Genomic DNA, 23,498 nt, shown 5'->3' on the forward strand with positions numbered 1-23,498 from the left:
AAAAATTTACATTAAAAATAATAAATAACATAAAAATAAACGCATTAGTAGAATGATTTTTACAAAATTATCTTGTTTTAGAATACACATTCCCTATTTAGATTATTTTTCTTTCTTTAACTTTTTTTTTCAAGACAAGAATATTATGCCAAAATAACAAAGTTAAAATAAGAGGTCAAAATAAGTTCATTTTTTTAAAAACACATTTTATTTTTAACTAATAAATAGATAAATATGCATAATTTTTTCACAAATGTTACTAACAATACTCTCCATCATTTTTAACATTTACAATTCATTTTTTTTTTTATTATTTCTTAAAGGAAAAGTACTATATATATATTTTTTTTTTATCTTGACACATAAATAGATAATTTTTGAAAGACATATACTCTTCATAAGATTATCTTATAAATAAAAATTTTTGTATTTAAAAATAAGAATTTTTATCATATACAAAATTTTTGTCTCTCTCTCATCATCTAATTCTTCATACACTTCACATATATATATATATACTTACACACACACACCCTTTTCATTCCCCATTATTATAATTGTCCAAATAGTATATATATATATATATTTATATACATTCACATTTTATAATACGTTTATACATAATATATCTATATATATTAATTTCATAGGATACTGAAACTACTTATATTTCTTTATAGATATTTGATATAATAATGTTATGTTAGTTTATATATTATCCATGAAAAAATTGCACTTTTAAGAATACGTAAACATTTACAAGAAACTCTATTTTGTCATTTTTTTTTTCTAATAATAAATAAAAATTTCTTCTTTTTGTACTTGATTATCAATTTTGATGCCCACGAATACACATGTGTATATATTTATATTAATTCAAGTACAAACAAACATCTCTACATAATTTTTTTTCTAAAATATGATGGAATTTAATCATAATGTCAGTTTACATATCATATAAATGAAATAATAATTTTTATTTTAAAATATTATTTTTTTTTATTTAAAAATTATTATTTTATAAACAAAAAAGATATTACCATTTGATTAGGATATATTAAATTTTATCATTTTTAAAAGATAAAAATCATATCTATAAATTTTTATAATGTTGTTTTTAATATATATAAACATTTTTCAATATATCTTATACCTACTTTCATCAATATATATATATATATGATTTATACAAAAAGAATGTTGAATATTATTAATAAATCAAGGAATAAAAAAAAAAATAAGTTTAAAAAAATAAAAAAAACTTTTCCTCAAATATATGCATATTTTGAAAGAAATTGTATCTAAATACATTAAATTTTATTTATAAATTTATATATTTATATTCATTTTATATAAAAATATAATATACTTTAAATAATAATAAAATAAACTTTTCTACACCATTAATTGATTTTTAACCATGTTTTATAAACTATTTTTTTTTTTTAATTCTAAAATTTATATTATATTATAATATATTGCCTCTAATACAAGGTTGCATTTTTATTTGTAATGATTGTACAAGACAATATATGTAGAATTTTATAAGTAAGTAAACAAATATTTGACATTCCTTTTCAAGAAAGTTGTTTTTTTTTTAATTTTGTTATTTCCTTCCTAATCATTGCCATGATGTTCTACATTTCTATTTGTTTTAGACTTTTAATACATTGAAAAAATAACAGGCTTTTTTTTTTTTACCGTTAGATATATTATTTTTTTGATTTATTTACTACTTTATTAGTAGTTAAATAGTATTCCTTATTTAGTACACTTTATAAAAAGTTGTATATCATATATTATTTCATCACAAAATAACAACTTTTTTTTTTTCTTTCAACTTTTTTTTTTTTACATTTAAGTAACACTTAAAATATTTTTAATGTATAATAAAATTTTTATTTTTTTTTTTTACTAAGATATATTTTATTTTATAAGCATATTACTTCTTATTACATAATTTAATTATTAGAAAGTAAAAGTAAGAAAGTGGTTCTTTTTACTAGCATACTTTCGATCACTGCATGCTTTAAATTTTTTCATACTATATTAATAATGAAAAAGAAGTGTAATAGTTTTTGTCTAAGGCTGTTATATGGAGGTATATGGTATATATATATATATATAAAATATATTTTAACTAAAATATAAAACAGAAAATCTACCAAGGCCATTTTTATAAAATATTCTTTATCTTATGTTTTTCTTATTCTAACATACGTTTTTATAACTTAAGTAATATTGTTAAAGAAGTTAGCAAAAAATCATATGGTATATAAAAAATTATCTAGGTCATAATAACATTAATCAAATGGAAATCAGCTAATTTTTCATGTGAAATTATAAAATATTTTATTTTATTATAAAAATCAAATTTTTTAATATTTTTTACATATCATTATATTCAGTAACTGTTAATGGGAATAACCCCCCCCCTCTTTCTCTCCTCTTGTCATATTAAACAATTTTTCTTTCATAAAAAGATCAAAAATTTTTTAAAAAAATTTTTATGTACTATTTCTTTAACATATATCACTTCAATCATTCATTTGAAGATAATATAATATAAATAAATTAACTAACAAAATTGTTTTATATTATATATATACATTAGGTTTTTTTTTTTCTACAACCAATACTTCACCATTCCATAGATTACATTTTAAATTAACTTTTAACTTCATTTTTGTCGTTTCTTTTTTTTTTTCATCAAACAATATTAATATATAAGTAACTTATAATACAAAATGATACTATTTTTCATATTAATATCTACCCTTTTGTATATTAATTAAGTTTAATATGATATTTAATTACATTTCACACAAGTAGATATGCATATAATTATCTTTTTTTTTTTTTAACTTTATATTCTTACAATTATTAATCTCTCAACAATCGTTTTGAAGATTTACCCTGTACTTAATACTCCGTGATCAAATATAACTTCAAGAGGGTCATTTATTATTTCTTTCATTAATTACTATCCAACAGTCCATCAGCCAAAATCGGCAGAAAGAGACAACCCTTGTATTTAAATAAGCCAATGATTAGAGTAATCTGAAGTTACTTTTTTTTTTATTCTTTTTATCGAACATAGATTATATTATATATTAACATTTGATATTAATACTTATAAATGTTGCCATGTCAAGATAACTTGCCATGAAAAAGTGATTTTACACTTATCATGATAAACTTTCTTTTTTCACTTTGTTTTTGATTAATGTGATTTTTATTATACTCAATCAACTAATCACGCCTTCTTCAATTATATATATTATTTTTAACCTTTTTTCTTTTTCATTAAGATACTGAAATTAAAACATTTTAGATATTAATCTTTTTTAAACATGTCTATAAAGATATATATATATATATTTTTATTACGTATTAATGTTATATTTATTATATATATATATATATATATCTACACATATGTATATATATATAATAGTAATAGCATCGTCTCCAACAGCATTTAAATTTCTTTTATACTTAACTGTTAGAAATGTTTTGTCGTCGTTTTACTGTCCTCCACAATCATTAATATAAGTTGTTAATGTGATCTCAACTTTTTTTTTTCCCTACAAAACTATTTTATCTTAGCAAAAAAGAATACAAAATTTTTTTTATATTTATAATTTTTAAAAAGAAAAAAAAAATCATTTTAAAATTCTATTATTAAAGGTCTATTTCGAAATATTTCTCTCACATTTCAAACACAAATTATTTTTTTATTTTTCAAATGTTAAAAAAAAAAAATTATTTCATAAAATTATATTTATAAAAGGTTTCACTTTATCTTTTTAACCAATATAATTATTGTTAACCCACATTTTAAATATATAACTAATTTCATAATTGTTAAGTAACGAAACCAATACTATTATTTTTACTCTTATCATTTGTATAGTTTTATTAAAGTACAAATTTTTAAACTTTACTTCTAATTCTTATTATCTTAGCATCATATTTAACCATAATAAGTAAATTCATTCTTGAGTATATATATATACATATAATATGTATATAGTTTTTCTTTTAATGTATATTAATTAATTTTAACTACCTTTTCACTAATCTTTTTTTTTTTATACTAAGTTTTTGTATACAGTGATTTATCAGTGTACTATTAATAGATATATTTATATATGTAAGTATAATATTTTATGTTAGATTAGTATTTTTTCTTCCTTTTTTTTTTATCTAAAATAATATTATAAAATTTAAAAATGTACAACTTTATACTCATTACCATCATCATTATCTTTCTCTCTCTTTTCTATCATTTTCTTTAATTTTTTTTTTTTTTTTAAACATCAATTGTATGTAGTAGCAAAGGAATGTCATTGATATACATATACAACACCAGGCAAGTAAATATACAAATTTTTAAAATTTATATATAAATAGATACTTTATCATGAATTTATACACATATCATTTTCTGGCGAGACGGGGTTCTACCCATAGACCAGACTATTTTAACTCTCCCTTTTTATATCATTTTTAATTTTTCTTCCTCCTTCATATAATTACTGTTTAAAAATTCAATATTATAATCATGTAATGTGTAATATATGTGTCTAGAAATTATCAAGAAAAAAAAAAAAGGAGAAGAAATATGTATAGATAAAAAAAAAAACCGGACATAATTAGAAATTCCTATAACTTTTTACAAAAATTTTTATATTTTTTTTTTTCAAATACATCTTTAATATGATTGTACTTTTAGACTAACATCTATTAAAATTACCTCCATGAGAGTTGTTATATATTTATTTTAGTAGAACTTCTATTGTATATTGTTATCGTAAATGATTTTTATTTCTCTTATCATCATTATTTATTGGATGAAAGGCAACAAGACAAATGAAGGTAATAAAATCATAAATCAGTTAAACTGATTTTTTAACTTTATTCTGACACATTAAAATATATTATAGATATCTTATTTTTATGAGTATATAACCTTTTATAATACTTTGAGGAGGGTAGAAAAAAAAAAAATTTTTTTTTTTGTCTACTTTAAACATTTTCATTATTCCCTGTCTAGGTATATTTATTTATATATTGTTTATTTTGTCTTAAATTCTTTCTTTTCTATTAAAAAATATATATATGAGATCAACTCAGACGACATTTCAATTGGAATCATACTACAATTTTTTTTTTTTTGTGTTTTATAAAGAAATATATACAATATATATTATATGATTATATAGACAATTACACTAACTTATAGTCTTTTTTTTATTTCTAAATTATAATAAAAAAAAATGTAATTATATTTCTCAGAATCCAATAATCATATTTATTATAATATATAGGAATAATTGTTTTTCTTTACTTTTTAAAATATTTGCAGTTCTAATAATTTTTTTTTTATTATAGCAAATATTATCCTTTAACACCTGTTATATCATCCACATTAAAAAAAATTTTTTTTTCATATAAACAAGTTTAGATATGCATATATATATTATCATTCCTCAAAATTATTTATATATTTTTTTTATATCACTTTTTAATAAATTTTTATTTATTAATTTTTTTTTATTTTATTTTATAAATAAATTTGATTAATTTTTAATATACATTTTATTAAATAGTTCTGTTACGGGGATGATTATAAAGTATTTATGTTTAATAGTTTATTTTAGTTAATTTGAGAAAAATATTTTTATTGTATAAATTAATATTATGGTTGATTATTAGCAAACAATATATTAATCATAAAAGATAGTAATATCATAAAACGTAATTTTATAAATTATCAATGTTATAAAATTAGAAATTTTAATCTATCAAAATTTATATTGATAAAAGTACAAAAATGATATTAACCACCTTGAGATACTTTTTTATTGTTTTATATAAATATTTTCCTATTTTATTAAATGTCCTATTAAATATGTCTAAATGACTTACTCTTATTGTTTATTTACCCTTTTAATATATCTTTTAAATTATAACACAACAAAGGCTTTTGTTTTTGTAGTTTAACAATATTAATATATATATTATATCCTCTCATCTACATGCAAATAATATATAACTATTTATTAAAAAAGATGTGTGAGTAATATAAAATAGGGATGTTGAAATTTGAACTATTTTTATGACAAATATTTCATCATAAATTTTTTTTTTTTTTTTTTATTCTTAACATCTAAAAATATTTATTTCCAATATTACGTATTATTATATTTTTTAATGTAAATATATTACATTTATTTAAGCTTATTTTAAACAATTATTATTTAAAAAAAAATATATAATACTTATATATTTTATCATTTTTATATTCTTTATCAAAAAATTTTTGTCTTTTATTTTTCCATACAAAGTAAATTTAAATAGAAATTATCATCTGGTGCCATTCAACAGATAGATGTAAAAATATATTTTATATAATAAAATACATTTTCATATGTCACATTATGCATACATATTACGCATTATAACCGTACTGTGTTCTTAAAGTAGTATTTTTTCATTTAAATAAAATACATTTAATATTTTTTAACTACTACTACAAATTATGACGTTAATAAATGTGTGCCATTATTTTCTTATTCATTCATATATATATCTTTTTCTTATTTTAACTTTTTTTTTCATATTATACATCATATAACTAATTATAAATAAATTGATAAATCACAAAATAGCTTAATATCATTGATGAGATATAGAAATAAAATGGATGAATTGTGAAGATTGATCTTCATTTTGAAATGCCATTATGTAATAGGTAGTCTTTTATAAATACCCTTTAACTTAAATTATCCTTTCACTTTACATTATGCCGTTCAGAAAATGATGTTGTAATGTCATACACCTTTTACTTTTACTTATCTTTATATTTAATCACTTTTTTTAATTACTCATTGTTAAATATTTTTTATATATATATATATGCCAAGCAAATTTTTGTTCATTTTTCTTTATTATCCATGTTTATATATATATATGAAATACTATTGTTTACATAGGTACTATTTTATCCATGTTTATATATATATAATTGTACAAAACAAAAATTAAAATTTCTTTCTAAATACTTTTTATTATATCAGTTTATCTACTCCTATTTATCATATATATATTTAATAAAACTTATAATTTTTATTTTTATATTTATTTATCTTTATATTAAAATTTTAATACAAATATAAATAATAATTTTTACATTTAATAATAAATATTTTTGTACATATATATAATATATTATATTTTTTAAAATTATTATAATGATAAAAAGGAGCGGTATAAACGTTTCATATATCACCTTAAGTATTAAAATTATCCATATAAATAATAAATATATCTATCATTAGTTTTTGACGGCATTCCTCTTCTTCTTCTTTTTTTTTTTTTTTTCTTATTGCAACTGTAATTCTAAACTTTTTATATAAAGAATAAAGTAAAAAGTTTTTAATATATACAAGAAAAGCTATCTTTTTATTATAAAAGCAACCGCTTCCGCAAACAAAAATTTTTTTTTTTTTTAATAGTGAACAATAAAAATTTTATTGCCCTTTTCTAATTTTTCATTATTATTTACATAAACTATAAGAATATTTTTATATTAATATTTAATTTTTTTTGTAAAAGATTTATATATATTTTTTTATTAATTTTTGTTAATTTAAAAACAATACATTAAGATAATATATTTATATATCTTTCTTCTTTTTTTTTTGAAGAATAAGTTAATGATTTGTATGTTGATTTTTTAATATATTATATATTCATGTATAAAAATAGAGAGTAAGTTTTTTTTTTTATTATCAAATATGGAAAAATTTAATTTTCTATATATAATTTTTTTTTCTTTATTAATCGCTCCAACAACAAATATATTCTCTCCTTCATTTTTAGTCGTTTTCATTCCCGCCTGATGCGTACTTACACCACCAGTAGTAAATATGTATGTATGTGTGTTAATTTATTTTATTATTTTTTTTTTTTTATCAAAACTGAGTCTATCGTTATATTCTGTCACTCTTTTATACTCTACTCTTCATTCACCTTCAAATAACTCAACTAAAACATTTTCCCCAAGATAGAGAGCTAGTTAAATTTATATATATATATTTGTATAAGTGTATTCATTTTTAAAAATAACAGAGATACATTTCTCTTTTTTTTTATATCAAATGAAAGATATAAAGTTGTTAAAACGTATTGTTAGTTAAAATATTTTAAAATTATCTCTACCAGCTTTTTATATTTATATTATATGATATATGTATATCTATTTATATAATATATATATATAGGTAACTATTAATTTTTTTTTAAACTATTGTTTAAATTTATTATAAATAATTGTTCAAAAAGTAAATAACTTCCTTCTTTTTTTTTTCTTTCTTGTGTATTATTTTTTTTTTCCATCATGATAAACATTTTTGTTGTCAAGATCATTTAATGATACAAAATATAAGAGCTAGATAGCTAGAGATTTTATGGAGGGTATTTAGATGAAAAAGAAGAAAAAAAAAAAGAGAATTTCCCTTTATAAAATTATATTTTAAATGTTGAAGGAAAAAAAAAAATAAAAAAGAAAATAATTTTGTGGATGTAGAAAAGGAATGCGAAGTCGCAGGCGCAGTTGGAGAGTGCACACATATATACATAAAATTATGTTTATTTAAATGAATATGTACATCCAGTTTTTGTTGGTTTGACTTTTTTTGACATTTTACAAAAAGTAAAGTGTACTAAGTGACTTCCCATTTGTCTTTCTTAATCAGTAAATATTCTTTTTATTACACCGAAACCAATATTTAAACAATTATATAGGTTCATAATATATATATATATATATATTGTATAGTAAAATGAAACAGATCCATATATATTCACGCTAATTATAATTATAGCATATCTTAAAAATTTCCTAAAATGATAATAAATTTAATTAGGAGTATTTCCTAGTATATTTATATAAAATAGGTGTGTATATATATATATATTAAGATGTATCTATAAACTAATTTTCGTCATATATCGTCGTTAGTGATTTGCCAATCTCCATCACATTTTATAGCCACTTACCCTCTCTTCTTATTTTCTTAAATTTGTACATAATAACTATTAAAGAGAAGTAAATAGTTCTATAGTTTTGTTGGCACATCAAAATTAAAATCTTTTACACTTATTATATATTCATTTTCTTATTTATTATAATTTATGCATATTTTATATCATTTAAATAACCTACTAATTTATTTTTATTAATTTTAAAAGTACAAGAAAAAAAAAATAATATTGTTTTAATTAGACATGTAATAATAATAACAATAATTTATGCATGTATAATAGAATTTATATAATAAATAATAATTTATGTAAAAAAAAAATTTTTTTTTTAAATAATTTATTATTATAACATTTTCATCATATAATACATTTTGTAAATTTTAATATTAAAAAAAAAATTTTTTTTTTTTCTAATAAAACAACCAATAATTTTTTTATTCTACATTCATTTTTTTTTTTTTAAAAATGTACTTTAAAAGTAAACTAAGACATTTTTAAAAGAGCCTTTTATTAAAAGATATGAGAAAAAAAAAACTACCTCTCTCTCCCTCTTCTCTTTTATATTACTTATTATAAAAAAGATCAAATATGTAAAATGTTTTAATCTATTACCACAACCCTCTTCACCAGAAATAATCTATTTCTACAAATAATAAATAATACTAAAGAATTGAGGAGATTCATTCTTTTTTTTTTTAACTGTCTGCATTTTGTATTATATTAAATATTGGTATCAAAGTTCATTGATGAAATGATGGGAAAATTTTTTTTTTATTAACAATAAGTCATTAGAGGTGAATATATATTTAAAAATATTCTCCTATCATTTACTTGATAATCTAATAATAATGAATTAAAAAGAACTTTTTTTTTTATTTTCTAAGTGACACACTCCTCCAACGTGTAAAGTAAATTTTGAGGAGAAATATATAAGTTAAAATGTAAAAAAAAAAATAGGATGAATCATTTGATTAAATATATAATTTTTTTTTATTATTATGATTAAGTCATTTAAAAATACATATAATAATACATGATATTTTAGGCTGATACAGTGGGTGATTTTTTTTTTATTATCAAAATAATTATATACATATCAATAGTTTTGTATAAAGATACTATTTGCAATTGTTATCAAAGACATGTATCAATAAAAAAGTAGATAGACCTCTTCTTTAATCAAAAAGTAATAATTGTATTATCTTTATAAACTATCTTTTTTCATAATTATAATTTAAAAGTTGTAACATTATTTCTTTAATTCTTATATTTTTTTTTAATTTAACTACTTTATTATTATCTTTTTTTTTATGAAGTAGACTTATTCTTGTAACATTAATTTTAAGACCTATATCAATTTTTATTATTAATTTCAGGACGACAATCAATGTAAAAAAAATAAAAGTGTTCATTTTATTGTTTGATTTTGATTAATTGTTGATTCTATTTATTATATTGTTATCAGTTATTTAAATTATATTTCTAATTTGGTTATCAAATTAATTTTAGTGTTAAATTTACATATACATTGAAATTAAGTTTTTAAGTTACTTGAAGTAAAAATGGAGACTGTTGTTAGACAGTGTTATCAAGATGTATCTAGAAATAGTTACATCAAAAGTTCTAAATCTGGAAGACTTTTAAAGGGAAATAAAATTCAATCTATTAAAGTAAATTATATTTTAAATTAATTTTATTTTTAACATTTTTTTTTATAGAAAGTTCGCCGAAAAACATTTTCTGGTATTGCAAAGAATAGAATTCTTATTTCTAATAATAATATCAGTAAAGATTTAATAAGTAAATATTGTTATGTTCAGAATCCTGTAGATAAAACACTCCTAAAAATGGATGTTGGATCATCTTGTGATGGAAGTATTGCTTTTAATAGTGACAATAATAAAAATATTTATATAGAAACCAGTGATATTTATAATGATAACTTGCCTTCATATATAACAAATACTTCCACTGATGACAAATGGAATCCATATAATGATGTTTATCAATTGATTGATTCTAGTAATGGTCTTCAAGATGATAAATTTCTTTTAGAACAGACTACACAAAAGTATGTTGATGACTCAATCTTGTGTGTTGATGGATCAGCAGCCTCAACAACACTCACCAGAAAACCTTTTAATCATGGAAGTTTAAAAGACAATCAAGAGTCTAATTATCTAAATACAAATAGTTCTGTTTCAAGTATAAGCGGTTTATCTCTTACTATGACAGAGCATAATGCCTTGTCTACTCATAATGTTCATAAGAATAATTGCAATTATAAAACAATCGGTGAAGTGAACAACAACAGAAAAAGATTACGATCATTTTCACTTGATCCATCAAACATTTTTGATTTTCAAGGATCTTTGTTGAATTCACATAATGAGGAAGATTTTTTTAATATTGGGGATCATTCATATAATGATGCTATTATTGGTCTTCAACAGGACGGTGATTTATTAAATTTTTATACTCAAGAAGATATTTTTGAAAAGTCTCATTGTACTGATATGACATATGAGGAAAATAGTATAAAAGATAAAAAATATACTTCTAGAGGAAGTCAAAATACATATACAAATGAATTTGATATTGAAGAAAAAAATGCCAAAGTTGAGGAAGACAAAATTTTGGTTAAAGTTAGATTTCCTTTTTATTCATTTGAATTGTTACAATCAGATATTGATCGTATAACTCAAAATCGTCCTATGAATGATTCTATTGTTGATTTCTTTCTCAATCATTTAGTATTTCATTTATTAGATGAGTCACCATCACGTATTCATGTTTTTCCATCAATTTTTTGGAAATTTATGAAAGAAACACAGGATGATGATGATGAAAAAAGTTCTGATTCTATTTATAAAGATATTATTAAATCATCTAATAGAGCTGTTATGGTTCAACAGATGGTAGCATGTTTAGAAGGTGTTGATCTATTTAACTTTGATTATCTTCTTATTCCTATTTTTGAATATGGTTATTGGTCTCTTGCTATTGTCTGCCAACCATATCTTTTAACTTATTGTCCTGTGGATTCATCAAAATCTAATGATTCAGCTGCTGTTGTTTTCTTTGATAGCGGTGTTAATGATGTTATTAGACATTTTAACAATGCTGCCATAATAACAGATTTTATTAAAGTATGTTTAAATTTATTTTAGTTTAATTTTAAATGATTTAAATTTATATTAATGTTATGAATAATTTTATTTATTGTTATTTTATTTATAGGCACAACACCGTATAACTGCCGGAAGATCACGTCAAGATAATATTGACAATGAGCTTGTTAATAATTTGTCACCATTTGATAAACCAAAAGGTTTAAATTACTCAGTAGTATTACCATCACAAATGCCACAGGAAAAAGAGACTACTGATAGTGGGGTATATCTTCTTGAGTATGCTGAAAGATTTCTTATTAATACCCCAAATACTCAAGAGATTTTGAACAAAGGTTTTAATTTTGCTCATCAATATCCAGATTTTTCCGTCAAACATAAACGACGTGAGATTATGGAGGTTGTTCGACAATTCTCTTCCCCGTAAATTAGTTGTGTACGCTCCATATATATATTTATATATATATATATGTTACAAAAGTTATCACTGTAAAAAAAAAAAAATTTTTTTTTTTGTTTGTAGAAAAGATTGCAAAAATTTTTAATTTTTTGCATCTTTTATTGTTATAATATTTTGTAAGTATATTAAGTTGTTATAGAATAGAACTATTAATTAGTTCTTAATGTTAATTGTTAATATAATAAAAATCAAAAAAAAATTAATTCAATATTTTATAATTAAGTTTTGCAGAACAAAAATTATTTTTGTTTTAAAAAAAATTTGAATTGTTTTTTTTTTTTTTAGTTAAGTTTAATATATTTAAAAATATATATATATATATATAAAAATTTCAAAAATATATCATAAGTTTAAAAGTATTTCTTTATATAACGATAGATATATTATAATTATCTTTCAGTAAAAAATACGATGTAAAAAATTATCTGCAAATAATTAATTATAAAATTATTCATATTTTATTATATTGAGAATTAGTATGAGAATTAATAGTTATCTTTTAAAGTATTTTTGTGTAATTTTTTTTTTTTGGCCAATTTTAATTGTTAATTACAGTGATATACATAAGGATTACTAAATCTATATATAGGCATCTCATTATTTTTCATACTGTTTTAGATGATATTATTTTATGACTTTAAAAAATTTTATTATTTTTTGTTTTTATGACTATATATCTCCAGAAGTATCATCTATATATTAATATATATTATTATATCATCTATAACAGTTTGTTTTATGTTGGTTATATTAAGGATATCTAAAATATGATGAGATGGAGCGTATAACGTTGTATTTGGTTTTTTTTTTTCCTTAAAAATTCTACCTAGCGGGGAAAATTTTTTATTATTATTAGTTGAACACTTCATATTTAAATTTTATTATTTTGATCATATTTTCATGATCGTTGTTATCTCATGTCTCGTTTATTGTTATTGTTTTTTATAACTTTTGTTATTCATTTTTTAATAAGTTGTATTTTTATGTAAAAAAATATTACTATTCAAATTTTTGCATTCTTAAATAGGTATTTATGTAATATTTTTTTTTTCTTAATTTTTATGGTTATTTGTAAGAAAAACGTTCATTTGGTTTTGTTTAAATTTTATTCTGAAGTCGTTTTCCTACCATAACATACCTCAAATTATTTTATCTATCTTTAAATTGTAAATATAAATATTATCTACCATTGATTTTATCACGAGGTTTATAATGTCAAAAAAAAAAAACGAGATTATTTTTAAATAAATATAGTCATCTTTTTATTCTCGAATTTTTTTAAAATCATTATTCATTACCCTGTTATTATACATTGTTATATTATGATTAATGTTAAATTTTTTGTTAATAAAATAGAATTTTAATTTTTTGTTATTAAATTAATTACACAATTTTGAAATTTTATTGTTATTTATCTTTTTTGATCATGTTTATAATGTATACAATTTCCATTAAAGTTATTTTTTAATATATGCAAATTGTTAATTTTAATATATGTTTTTTTATAATTATTGCCCAGAATATTATATTTTTTAAACTTTCTTCTGTGCTTATTGTTAAAATTGAATTTTTAAATAAAAATAAAAGCTTTACATAAATATATATTTATTCTTCTACTTGATTATTATTTTTATCAAATATGATAATGATTTCTTCACCTTTATGGACAATGGTTTGATTTTTTGTTTTCATTTTCATATATATACCAAATGTAATGGAATTATCTTTTTGAAGATTTCTTAATGTTATCATTAAATTTGCATCTTTTTCTCCAGTTTCCTGATCAATACATATCATTTGACATCTATGACATTCTTCAATTTTTTCAAGAATAATATTATTACAAAAGTGTACTTCTTTTATATATTTTTCAATAAATGGTTTTTCAAGATCAACAACAAAATTTGAACGAAATCTATGAAGAATATTTTCAACATCAATATTTAATGTATCAGCAACAATACGAACTGAAGCCAGGTTAATTAAAAGAAATGGAGCTTCATTTGCAAATGTTAATTTATTATCAATTGTTAATTTTAAAAATTTAGAATCATCACCAAATGATGGATGTAAATTTGCTAACCATTCACTATACCCAATAACTATACTACATCTATTGTCAGAACAAACCACATACTCATTTTTCATGATGTCATTTTCATTTTCTTCTGATATACATAAATTTGTCATATTTTCAAATTTATCAATAATATTTAATTCACCATTTTTATCAAAGTATGTTTTAATTAAGCACATTGCTGGTGTTGTTTTTTGTGTGATAGGAATACCATTTTTATCAACAATCATCATCATTCTATCTTTGTCCATTCCTTTTTCAGATATTGTCCATTTGTCAACTTCAAGATAACCACAACTTTTTATAGGATACAAGAAAATTCTTAAAATTCGTACCAACATACTACTTGACACCGGTATTGTGTAATTGTTTTCTCTTATCTTATTTCCTTTTATAAAACAATATTGCAACATTTTTTCTAGACGTCTAATATCATCAATTGTATTCCATTTACCAAATGAAATTCTAATAGAACCTAAAGATTTTCCATCAATTATATCAATTGTGTCACCACATTTTTTTTTACCACTCATCCAAATATTATTGATATCGTCAGCTGTTAAATTAAGATAATTAATACATGCTCCAATATTACAAAAACAACCTGATCTTAATTCAATATCAAATAATTCAGCCATCTTCTGAGTCTCATTATAACCAATCATTTTTTTATCACTTCTTTGAAGATTAAAATTTATGATAGGTCCCTGTTTTTCATAACAAATATCTTTCCAACCATAAATCACTACTAAATTTTGATCATTCTCATATTTTAGTGATGTTAGCATGTTATAGGCTACCATAGAAATATCAAAAGTTTTCCTTCCAATACTTTCTATTGTCTCAACATATTTTAATTCATCAAAACATTTTTCAAGTGTAATAATTCCTTGAAAATTAATTGTACCATCCTCCATACTTTCAATAAAATTTTCTTTTGGTTTTAAATCACCAAAACACATCATAGTATCAACAGTACCCCCACCATAATATAATTTTTTATTCATACATGGTATAACTCTCCTACTAACAATCAAAAATCCTAATCCAGTAGGTAGGCCAAATATTTTATAAAAACTTCCAACAACAAAATCAGCTTTAATTTTTTGTAAATCAATTTTTCCACTTGAAAATAATGCTGCACCATCAATTCCAACAAACCAATTTTTATTTTGTATAATTTTATTAACAATTTCTAAATTATATTTTTTACCACAGGCATTAGACATGGCAGTTATCATAATTAAATTATTAATTTCTTTATCATAATTAGAAAGATTATTATTAAAAAAATTATTAAAATATTCAAAGTTATTACATGTAACTACATCAGCATTTACAATTCTTTTCATACCAACAACACTAGTATGAGAATCTTTTAAAAACCCAAAACAACTTAAATTTTCATCAATAAAAGAAGATTCTTTTCTATTTCCATTACCATAAAAATTGAATGTTTCTCCAATCAATTTTAATGATCCTGTAGTTCCAGAAGTAAATATTACACTATAATCTTTGGATGTTGTATTAAAATGACCCAACATTCTAAAATTAAACAGTACAAATTCATATATTTTGGTAATTAAATATTTATCTAAACTAACCGATTTCTTATTTGTGAAATTCTTCCCTCTGTTACCTTTGAAAAAATATTTTGAGAATGTGGATTTGAAAGTAAAGAAAAGTCAATTTTTTTAATTTCATCAATTAACCATTTTGATGGTATTCCTGCTCCGGCACCATCAAGATAAACTCTATTTGATTTTTTTGATAAAGGCATATTTCTTAATTTTATTCAGAAAAAAAAACTGTATTTATTAAACTTCAATCTAATAAAATGTAATACAATAAAGTTTTTTTTTTTTAATATTACTACCTAATCACATGCTATTCATTCATCAATATTAAAGATCTTATCATTTCATGATTAAACTTATACAACATTAAACATGAAAAGTAAATAGTAAAAGATTAAATGTATCAATTTAAACTTCATTAAAAACTAACAAGACACTCTACTCTATTAAAAATATTTTATATAAATTAAAAAATTATAACTAATTGTTTAAATATAAATATTTTATAGAATTTTAATTGAAACAATTTTAAAAATTTCAATATCACAGAAAATGATGAGTAATTTTCCGGCTAACCTAATAAATTGATTTTTTTTGAACGAAAAAAAAAGTTTTTATAAAAATTTTATGTACTTATAGAAAAATAGTATCAAGTTTGTTATTATAGTTTAAAATATGTTAAACTTAATTATTTAAATTTTGACAAATTCTTACTGATCTAATAATAAATATTTTAAAATAAAATTAACAGAAATATTTTGAAAATTATATGAATTTAATGGAAAAAAAAAAATTTTTTTAATTATCCATTTAAGATAATATTTGTTTATAGTATAAAAACCTGTTTTGGTAAAATATATTAGTTAATTTTAATGAAATGAAGATATTTGATAAAGCAGTTTTGATTTTTCAATAGATTTTTTCATTTGATATCAATTAAAATTACTTTAACTTTTGATTTAAAAAATTTTGATTTTTATTTTTAATCATCTTCAGAAAAGTTGAATTTCAATAAAACAACGATCAATTACGATAATTATTCTGATAAATTAAATTTTTATTTCAACCATTGAAGAAAACAATTTTGATTGGCAAAAAAAAAAATTCACCTCAAAATGAATTCCTTTTATACTTTATTCTTTAATTCCCCAACATTTTCACCTAATATCTTCCATATTTCCAAAAAAAAATATTAACAATCCCAAAAGTTATTTACCCTTTATTACACATTATCAAAATTTTTCTTCATAAACATATTAAAATAATAAAATGTAAATAAATCACCTACAATTTTGATTATTGCTGTAAACAATATGTCATCATTATATAAACGGAAGTAAATATCATATAATACATCTTAAATAATCACTTTAAATTGTTATGTAAAAAAAATTCAAGTTTTATATAAAGCTAGTCATTTTTTTTATATAATATTAAGTAAAGTATATTTTAAAATGATACATTTGTACTATAAAAATATGTCAAATTTCAAAATTCATTGTAAAATTACCAAAACAAATGTATTTTCTTTTCATTTATAGTAGTAGTACTTTAGAATGTAAAAAAAAATTTTTATAGTTAGAGATAAAAATAAAGTAAAAGTTAAAAAATATCAGTAATTGTTTAGGTTAAAAATTTTTAATTATTGTTATTGAAAATAGTTCTTTTTTTTTTGGTTGAACTTTTGCCATTTGAAGTGGATGTTTTTAAAGAAAAAGTTATAGGTATTTTTTTTTATAAAAGTTTATTGATAAAATTTTATATAATTTAGAGATTTTAAGAATAAAATTGTTAAAAATTTATATTAATTAACATCTGCTGAAATTTTTATTTACAATATGTATTGATAATTTTAAACAATCATTTTAATCATACTTTTTATTGAACTTCTGTTTTTTTTTTTAAATAAAATATAGTACACAAAATAACTATACATAACAAGAACATTCATTCCTCAAATTCAGATATAATTAATTAAAAAAAAAAACTTTATACTCAATATTTATTTTTTTTTAAATCTTTTTCAAAAGAAAAATTAAATAAATATATACAATTGTATTACAAAATATCTTTGGTAATTTTATTTAATCATTTTGTAATAAAGTTTAAACATTTTATCTTTCTAATTAATATATGACATTATTTTTATTTACTATATTTATTATATTTTATTATAACATATATAAAATTAATATAATTTTTGAAGAAGATTGAGTACTTTAAATAATAAAAATTAATCAAGATTAAATATATTTTACTAAAATGTTTATAAATAATATTAAATAAAAATGGTTTATGATCATATTTCAATATATAAATATAATTAATTTTATTTTTTTTTAACCTTAAAATATTATTAAATCATTTTCTTTGAATATAAATTAGTTTTTTTTTTTTAATATTTTTAAAAAAATTGAAAAATAGTTTCTTTTAATTTTTGATAAAATTCAATTTATATATTACCATTATAAATGATTAATTTATAAAATATTAATTTATGCTTCAGGTTATCTAAAAAGATAACTAGACATAAGAATGTTTTAAAGTATCTTAAAAATATTCATCAATCTTCCAAATTTATCAGACTTTTATATATTAAACATTTAATAGATATTACATTATTTTGTAATATTAAAACAGGTACATTACGTATCTTGAATTAAAAATATATTAATAAATTAGATTATCAGGATATACCTCTTATTGGTAAAATAAATATAGAAAAGAATAAAGTTGACACGTATATATTGGATGACGTAAATATTTAACCTTATAAATATTTAACTATCATTTTTGTATAATTCTTAGACCTTCATGTTAAAAAAAAAAATAATTAAAGATATAAATCATATATAATTCAATTTGGGTCGTTTTAAAAATATAGCAATTATAATTTAATATAAATTCATATTTTAATCCTTATTATTATCTCATATAAATAGATAAAATGAGAAAAATTTTTTGTCAAATTAAAAATCAAACTCTTGCCAAATCAAATTGTCTTCCACTTTTTTTTTCTCCTCCAAAGTTTTATCATTTTTATTTTTTTCTCAAATGATATAACCTTTATATTATTTTATACTTATAAAAGATAATAATAAGAGTAAAATTAAAAATAAACAAAAATTGTTATCTTCTTTTTGACATTAATGTGTTTTGGCAAGGTAAAAAAAAATTTTTATAATATAATTAATTATATAAATATTTTTAAAATATTATATATTTTTGTGGTATTTATTTTGAGAGAAAAATATTATGTTTATTGAAGTGATTATAAAAATTTATTTTACTTTTTTTTATGAATAATTGTTAGAAGATTAATAAATTTGGTAAAAAAAAAATTATGGACTTTGATAATAAGAAAAAAAAGTTATGTCATTTTGAAATGAAATTTATAATAATAAATTTATTAAATATTAAAAAATAAAAGTTAATTGTTTTGTTATCTTCAATTGAGGATATTATTAAAAAAGATAATTTTATTTTATAAAGTACTTAAAAATATGAGTTTATATACATAATTATCTTATTGATATATTTGTAAAACATCATATTTATAGACTATTGTACTTTTTTTTTGTCATTATAGTTTTATATCAGTTGAATGTTCAAAAAAAAAAAAAAAAAAAGATGATCATTTTCATTATTTATATATTTAATAATTTTATTATAATACCTCAACAAATAAAGATATTCTAAAATGATATGAATTATTTTTATATATTAATATTTCTTTAAATCAGAAACTATAAATTATCTATGAATAGTTAATTATAATTATTTTATATATTTGTTATTTATATGATCAAGATTCAATGTTAAAATAAATAAATGTTGCTGTAAAAAATGTAAACGTTATATATTAATATTTTCATTTTTGTCACCGAACATATTTTTAAAATATCTAATATAAATATTAATAAACGTTCGAAAATGGTTCTTATTTATTTTTTTCTTTCATCAATATATTTCATCTTCTATTTGTTTATTATATACATATATTAATTTTTTGTTTATATCAATTAGGAGCATTCTTTGTAACTTGTCTCTTAATATTTCTTGTCACATTTTGAAGCATATATGGATAAAAAAAAAAAGTAATGATCTATGATTTATTGTACAGTAAAATGATTGAAATAAAAGTATTTTTTTTTTCTTCTTCAATCTATATCATATTCCATGATATAATTATTAAGTTTAAATATATGTATAACATTATAAAAAGAAAGAACCAAATTTTTTTTTTTTTCAATTAAATATTACACCTTATTAATTAATGGTTTTTCATCAAAGAGTTCTCATTTAATTAAATCTCTTTTCTTTTTATGGTGGTCGTCGTCTGCTTTCTTTTGTATGTGTATATTTCGTTGTTGTTGTTGTTGTTGTTATTAATAATATAATTACATAATACAAAAAAAAATAAAGCCAATGAAAATCCTTAACATTCATTAATTGTTTTTTTGATAATTATATAAAATTTGACAAAAATATATCAATATTAGATATTTTTGAAAGAATGGAGGAATGTTTGTATGGTATTTTATAATGTATGTACTTTCGTCTGTTGAAAATTTTTAGAAGAATAATTTAGTCTGCACTATTGATATGTAATTAAACTTTAATCATCTAAATTTTTTTTTTTATTTTTATTTTGTTACTTCTTCTAAAATCGTCTTATCATATTTTCATTGTTTCTTCTTCTATAATATTCTCTGTTATTTGAATTAGAACGTATTCTATTTTTTCTAAATTGTCGACCATTAAAAAATGGTGGTGGGGAAGATATTGTCGTTAATTCTGTTGTTGACTCTTCTTCTATCTCTCTATCATTTTCATTTTCTGGATCTAATGTTACAGTGGTAGTTGTTATTGTTGTAGTAGAAATATCAGAATTTATTATTGTAGAAGTAGTATTGATATTATTAGTATAATTAATTTCATTCGGTTTGGCTTTATAACAAAGTCCATTATAACAATCAGGAGCATCACTTGGACATTCAGAACATCGTCCTTTACCATTAACATCCCATTTAAAAGCTGGTATTGTATACATGCCACCATTTCCAGTAACATAATATAAATTACCTTGTGGATTATAATGACATACAAAAACATAATGATGTCCTCGTCCAAATACACCCTGAACATCTCGGCATTGTGCGAAACCACATCCTACCAAATTCGTATCAGCCCAAACTGTCTAAAAAAGAAATAAAAAAAATTAATAAAACTAATTTTTGATAATAAAAAAAGATTTTAAAAAATTATTATTATTTTTTTTTAAATTCTATTAAATAAAACAAATAGTTTATACTATGTAGTAAAATTAAAAAATGTAATTAATTTACGGAAGCCGGAAGTTGATAGAAATATGTTAAAATATATGTCTCTTTGATATATGCGGGGTTTAAGAAAAAAGACAAGGTATCTTGTTGCAATTTAATATAAAAAAAAAAGAAAAGTCATTCCAAAAATATAGTTAAAAAATATTGTAAAATTAAATGTATCGTTTACATTTTAATTTAATTATTATTAGTGTAATTTTATAATTAAAACAAGAAAAAAGATCATCAAAGAATCTAAAGTATAATTTGATTTCTTTTTTAAAATATAATTAAGAAAAATTATGATTGTTAATTTATAGATAGTAATATTATTAAATTATAATTAACATACCTGAACATAATGTCCACAACAATGTTTATAGGCATGTTGACATTTACAATTAGGATCATAAACCTCATTAAACCATCTTGGAACAGCATCTGACCAATTACCCCATGGTGATGCCCAAATATTTTCACCAACATTTCTTCTTCCTCTGGAATGCCTAAAATCACATGTATTAGCATGTTTCTGAGCACTGACTGCCAACTCCTCAGACCAATATAACATTCTCATATTTGTTGATGGTAACAGAGCTCGAAGTGTATTATGTGTATTAACAATAGAATTTTTATCATATTCATTAAATATTCCAGATTTTATTAAAAGACCATTCCAGTCAGAGGAACCTCCCATATAATTATTAGACCACCTTTTAGAACGAGAACCAGGATAATGGAGAACCTTCCCATCAATATCACTAACTCTTTGTGGACCAGAATGTGATGTAATGGGAATTGTTGATAAAATATTCAATAATTGTGGATATACCTGTTGAAAATTAAATGTAAAGACAATAAATATCGTTAAACAATTAGAATTAATGTTATTCATAATTGATGTTATTTGTTTTGTTATTTGATAATATGTATGATAATATGATGTCTTAATAATAATTAATTCGCTTTAAATACTATTTCTTAAAATTTTTAAAAATATGTAATATCTTCCTTTAACGTCTTCTTCTTTTTTTTTTTCTCAAATATGTTAACCAAAGATATATCTTTAATTTAATTTTTTAGTATAAATTGTATCAATATGTCTTAATGAATCCACTTTATAATTTCGAAAGGTATATCTGAAAAAAAAATATTATTATTATTTAATTAATATTTATATCACTATCTTATTTCTTTTTTGTAATTATATAAGTAAATAAATATCCCTTATCCAGTTTTTTTTTTATTTTTTAATAATTAAAATAATTAAATTGATAAATCAAAATAATTTCATTTAGAAACAGAAAACATAATATTTTTTTTTCCTAACAATTCTTTATATTTAACTTTATTAATAATATTTTTTTTTATAATTTTTAATCTAATTCTTTGGTAAAGATGAATGATATATGGAAACCATAATTTAATTATGATTATTTGTAATAAAAGACATCACAGTTAAAGGAGGTACCTTTGAAACTTACAGTAGTTGTTTCATAAAATATAATGTAGTCGAATATTTTTTTTTTTTAGGTGATATAATATGAAGAATAATATTTAATGAGGTTCAAGTCGTAGTAGTTTTTAAATTGTAATAATCGAAAGTTTAATATCAAATAAATTGGGATAGAAGTAAGTCGTTAAAGAGAAATTGTGGATTCTGAAATGAAATAAATATATTTGATTAGTTCCATTTTTTTTTAAAAATAATTTTAATTACTTATTTTTTCAAGGATAATTATACATATGGTTATAATAAAAAAAAAATTAATGAATTTATAGGAACAAATAATAATACTTTTTTTAGGTTATAAATTTTAAATTTTATAGATTATTTAAACATCTTTAAGAAGATAATTTATATCCATATCTATG

At 19.8% G+C, this 23,498-nt stretch overlaps 3 protein-coding genes across 3 annotated transcripts; 1 reads left to right on the forward strand and 2 right to left on the reverse strand.

The window, feature by feature from the left end:
* Window positions 1-10,616: 10,616 nt before the first annotated feature.
* On the forward strand, window positions 10,617-12,612 carry SRAE_2000206000 (Peptidase C48, SUMO/Sentrin/Ubl1 family-containing protein; the record flags this gene model as incomplete). Its single annotated transcript, XM_024653084.1, has 3 exons — window positions 10,617-10,724; window positions 10,773-12,203; window positions 12,295-12,612. The coding sequence occupies 3 exons, from the start codon at window positions 10,617-10,619 to the stop codon at window positions 12,610-12,612; spliced, it is 1,857 nt and encodes a 618-aa protein (XP_024506596.1).
* Window positions 12,613-14,250: 1,638 nt separating this feature from the next.
* On the reverse strand, window positions 14,251-16,502 carry SRAE_2000206100 (Molybdenum cofactor sulfurase; the record flags this gene model as incomplete). Its single annotated transcript, XM_024653086.1, has 2 exons — window positions 14,251-16,267; window positions 16,327-16,502. 2 exons carry the CDS (start codon window positions 16,500-16,502, stop codon window positions 14,251-14,253), a joined length of 2,193 nt encoding a protein of 730 aa, XP_024506597.1.
* Window positions 16,503-20,962: 4,460 nt separating this feature from the next.
* Window positions 20,963-22,518, reverse strand: SRAE_2000206200 (CAP domain-containing protein; the record flags this gene model as incomplete). Its single annotated transcript, XM_024653087.1, has 2 exons — window positions 20,963-21,499; window positions 21,976-22,518. 2 exons carry the CDS (start codon window positions 22,516-22,518, stop codon window positions 20,963-20,965), a joined length of 1,080 nt encoding a protein of 359 aa, XP_024506598.1.
* Between the last annotated feature and the right edge of the window lie 980 nt (window positions 22,519-23,498).

Source organism: Strongyloides ratti (assembly GCF_001040885.1).
Source record: "Strongyloides ratti genome assembly S_ratti_ED321, chromosome : 2".
Classification (NCBI taxonomy): domain Eukaryota; kingdom Metazoa; phylum Nematoda; class Chromadorea; order Rhabditida; family Strongyloididae; genus Strongyloides; species Strongyloides ratti.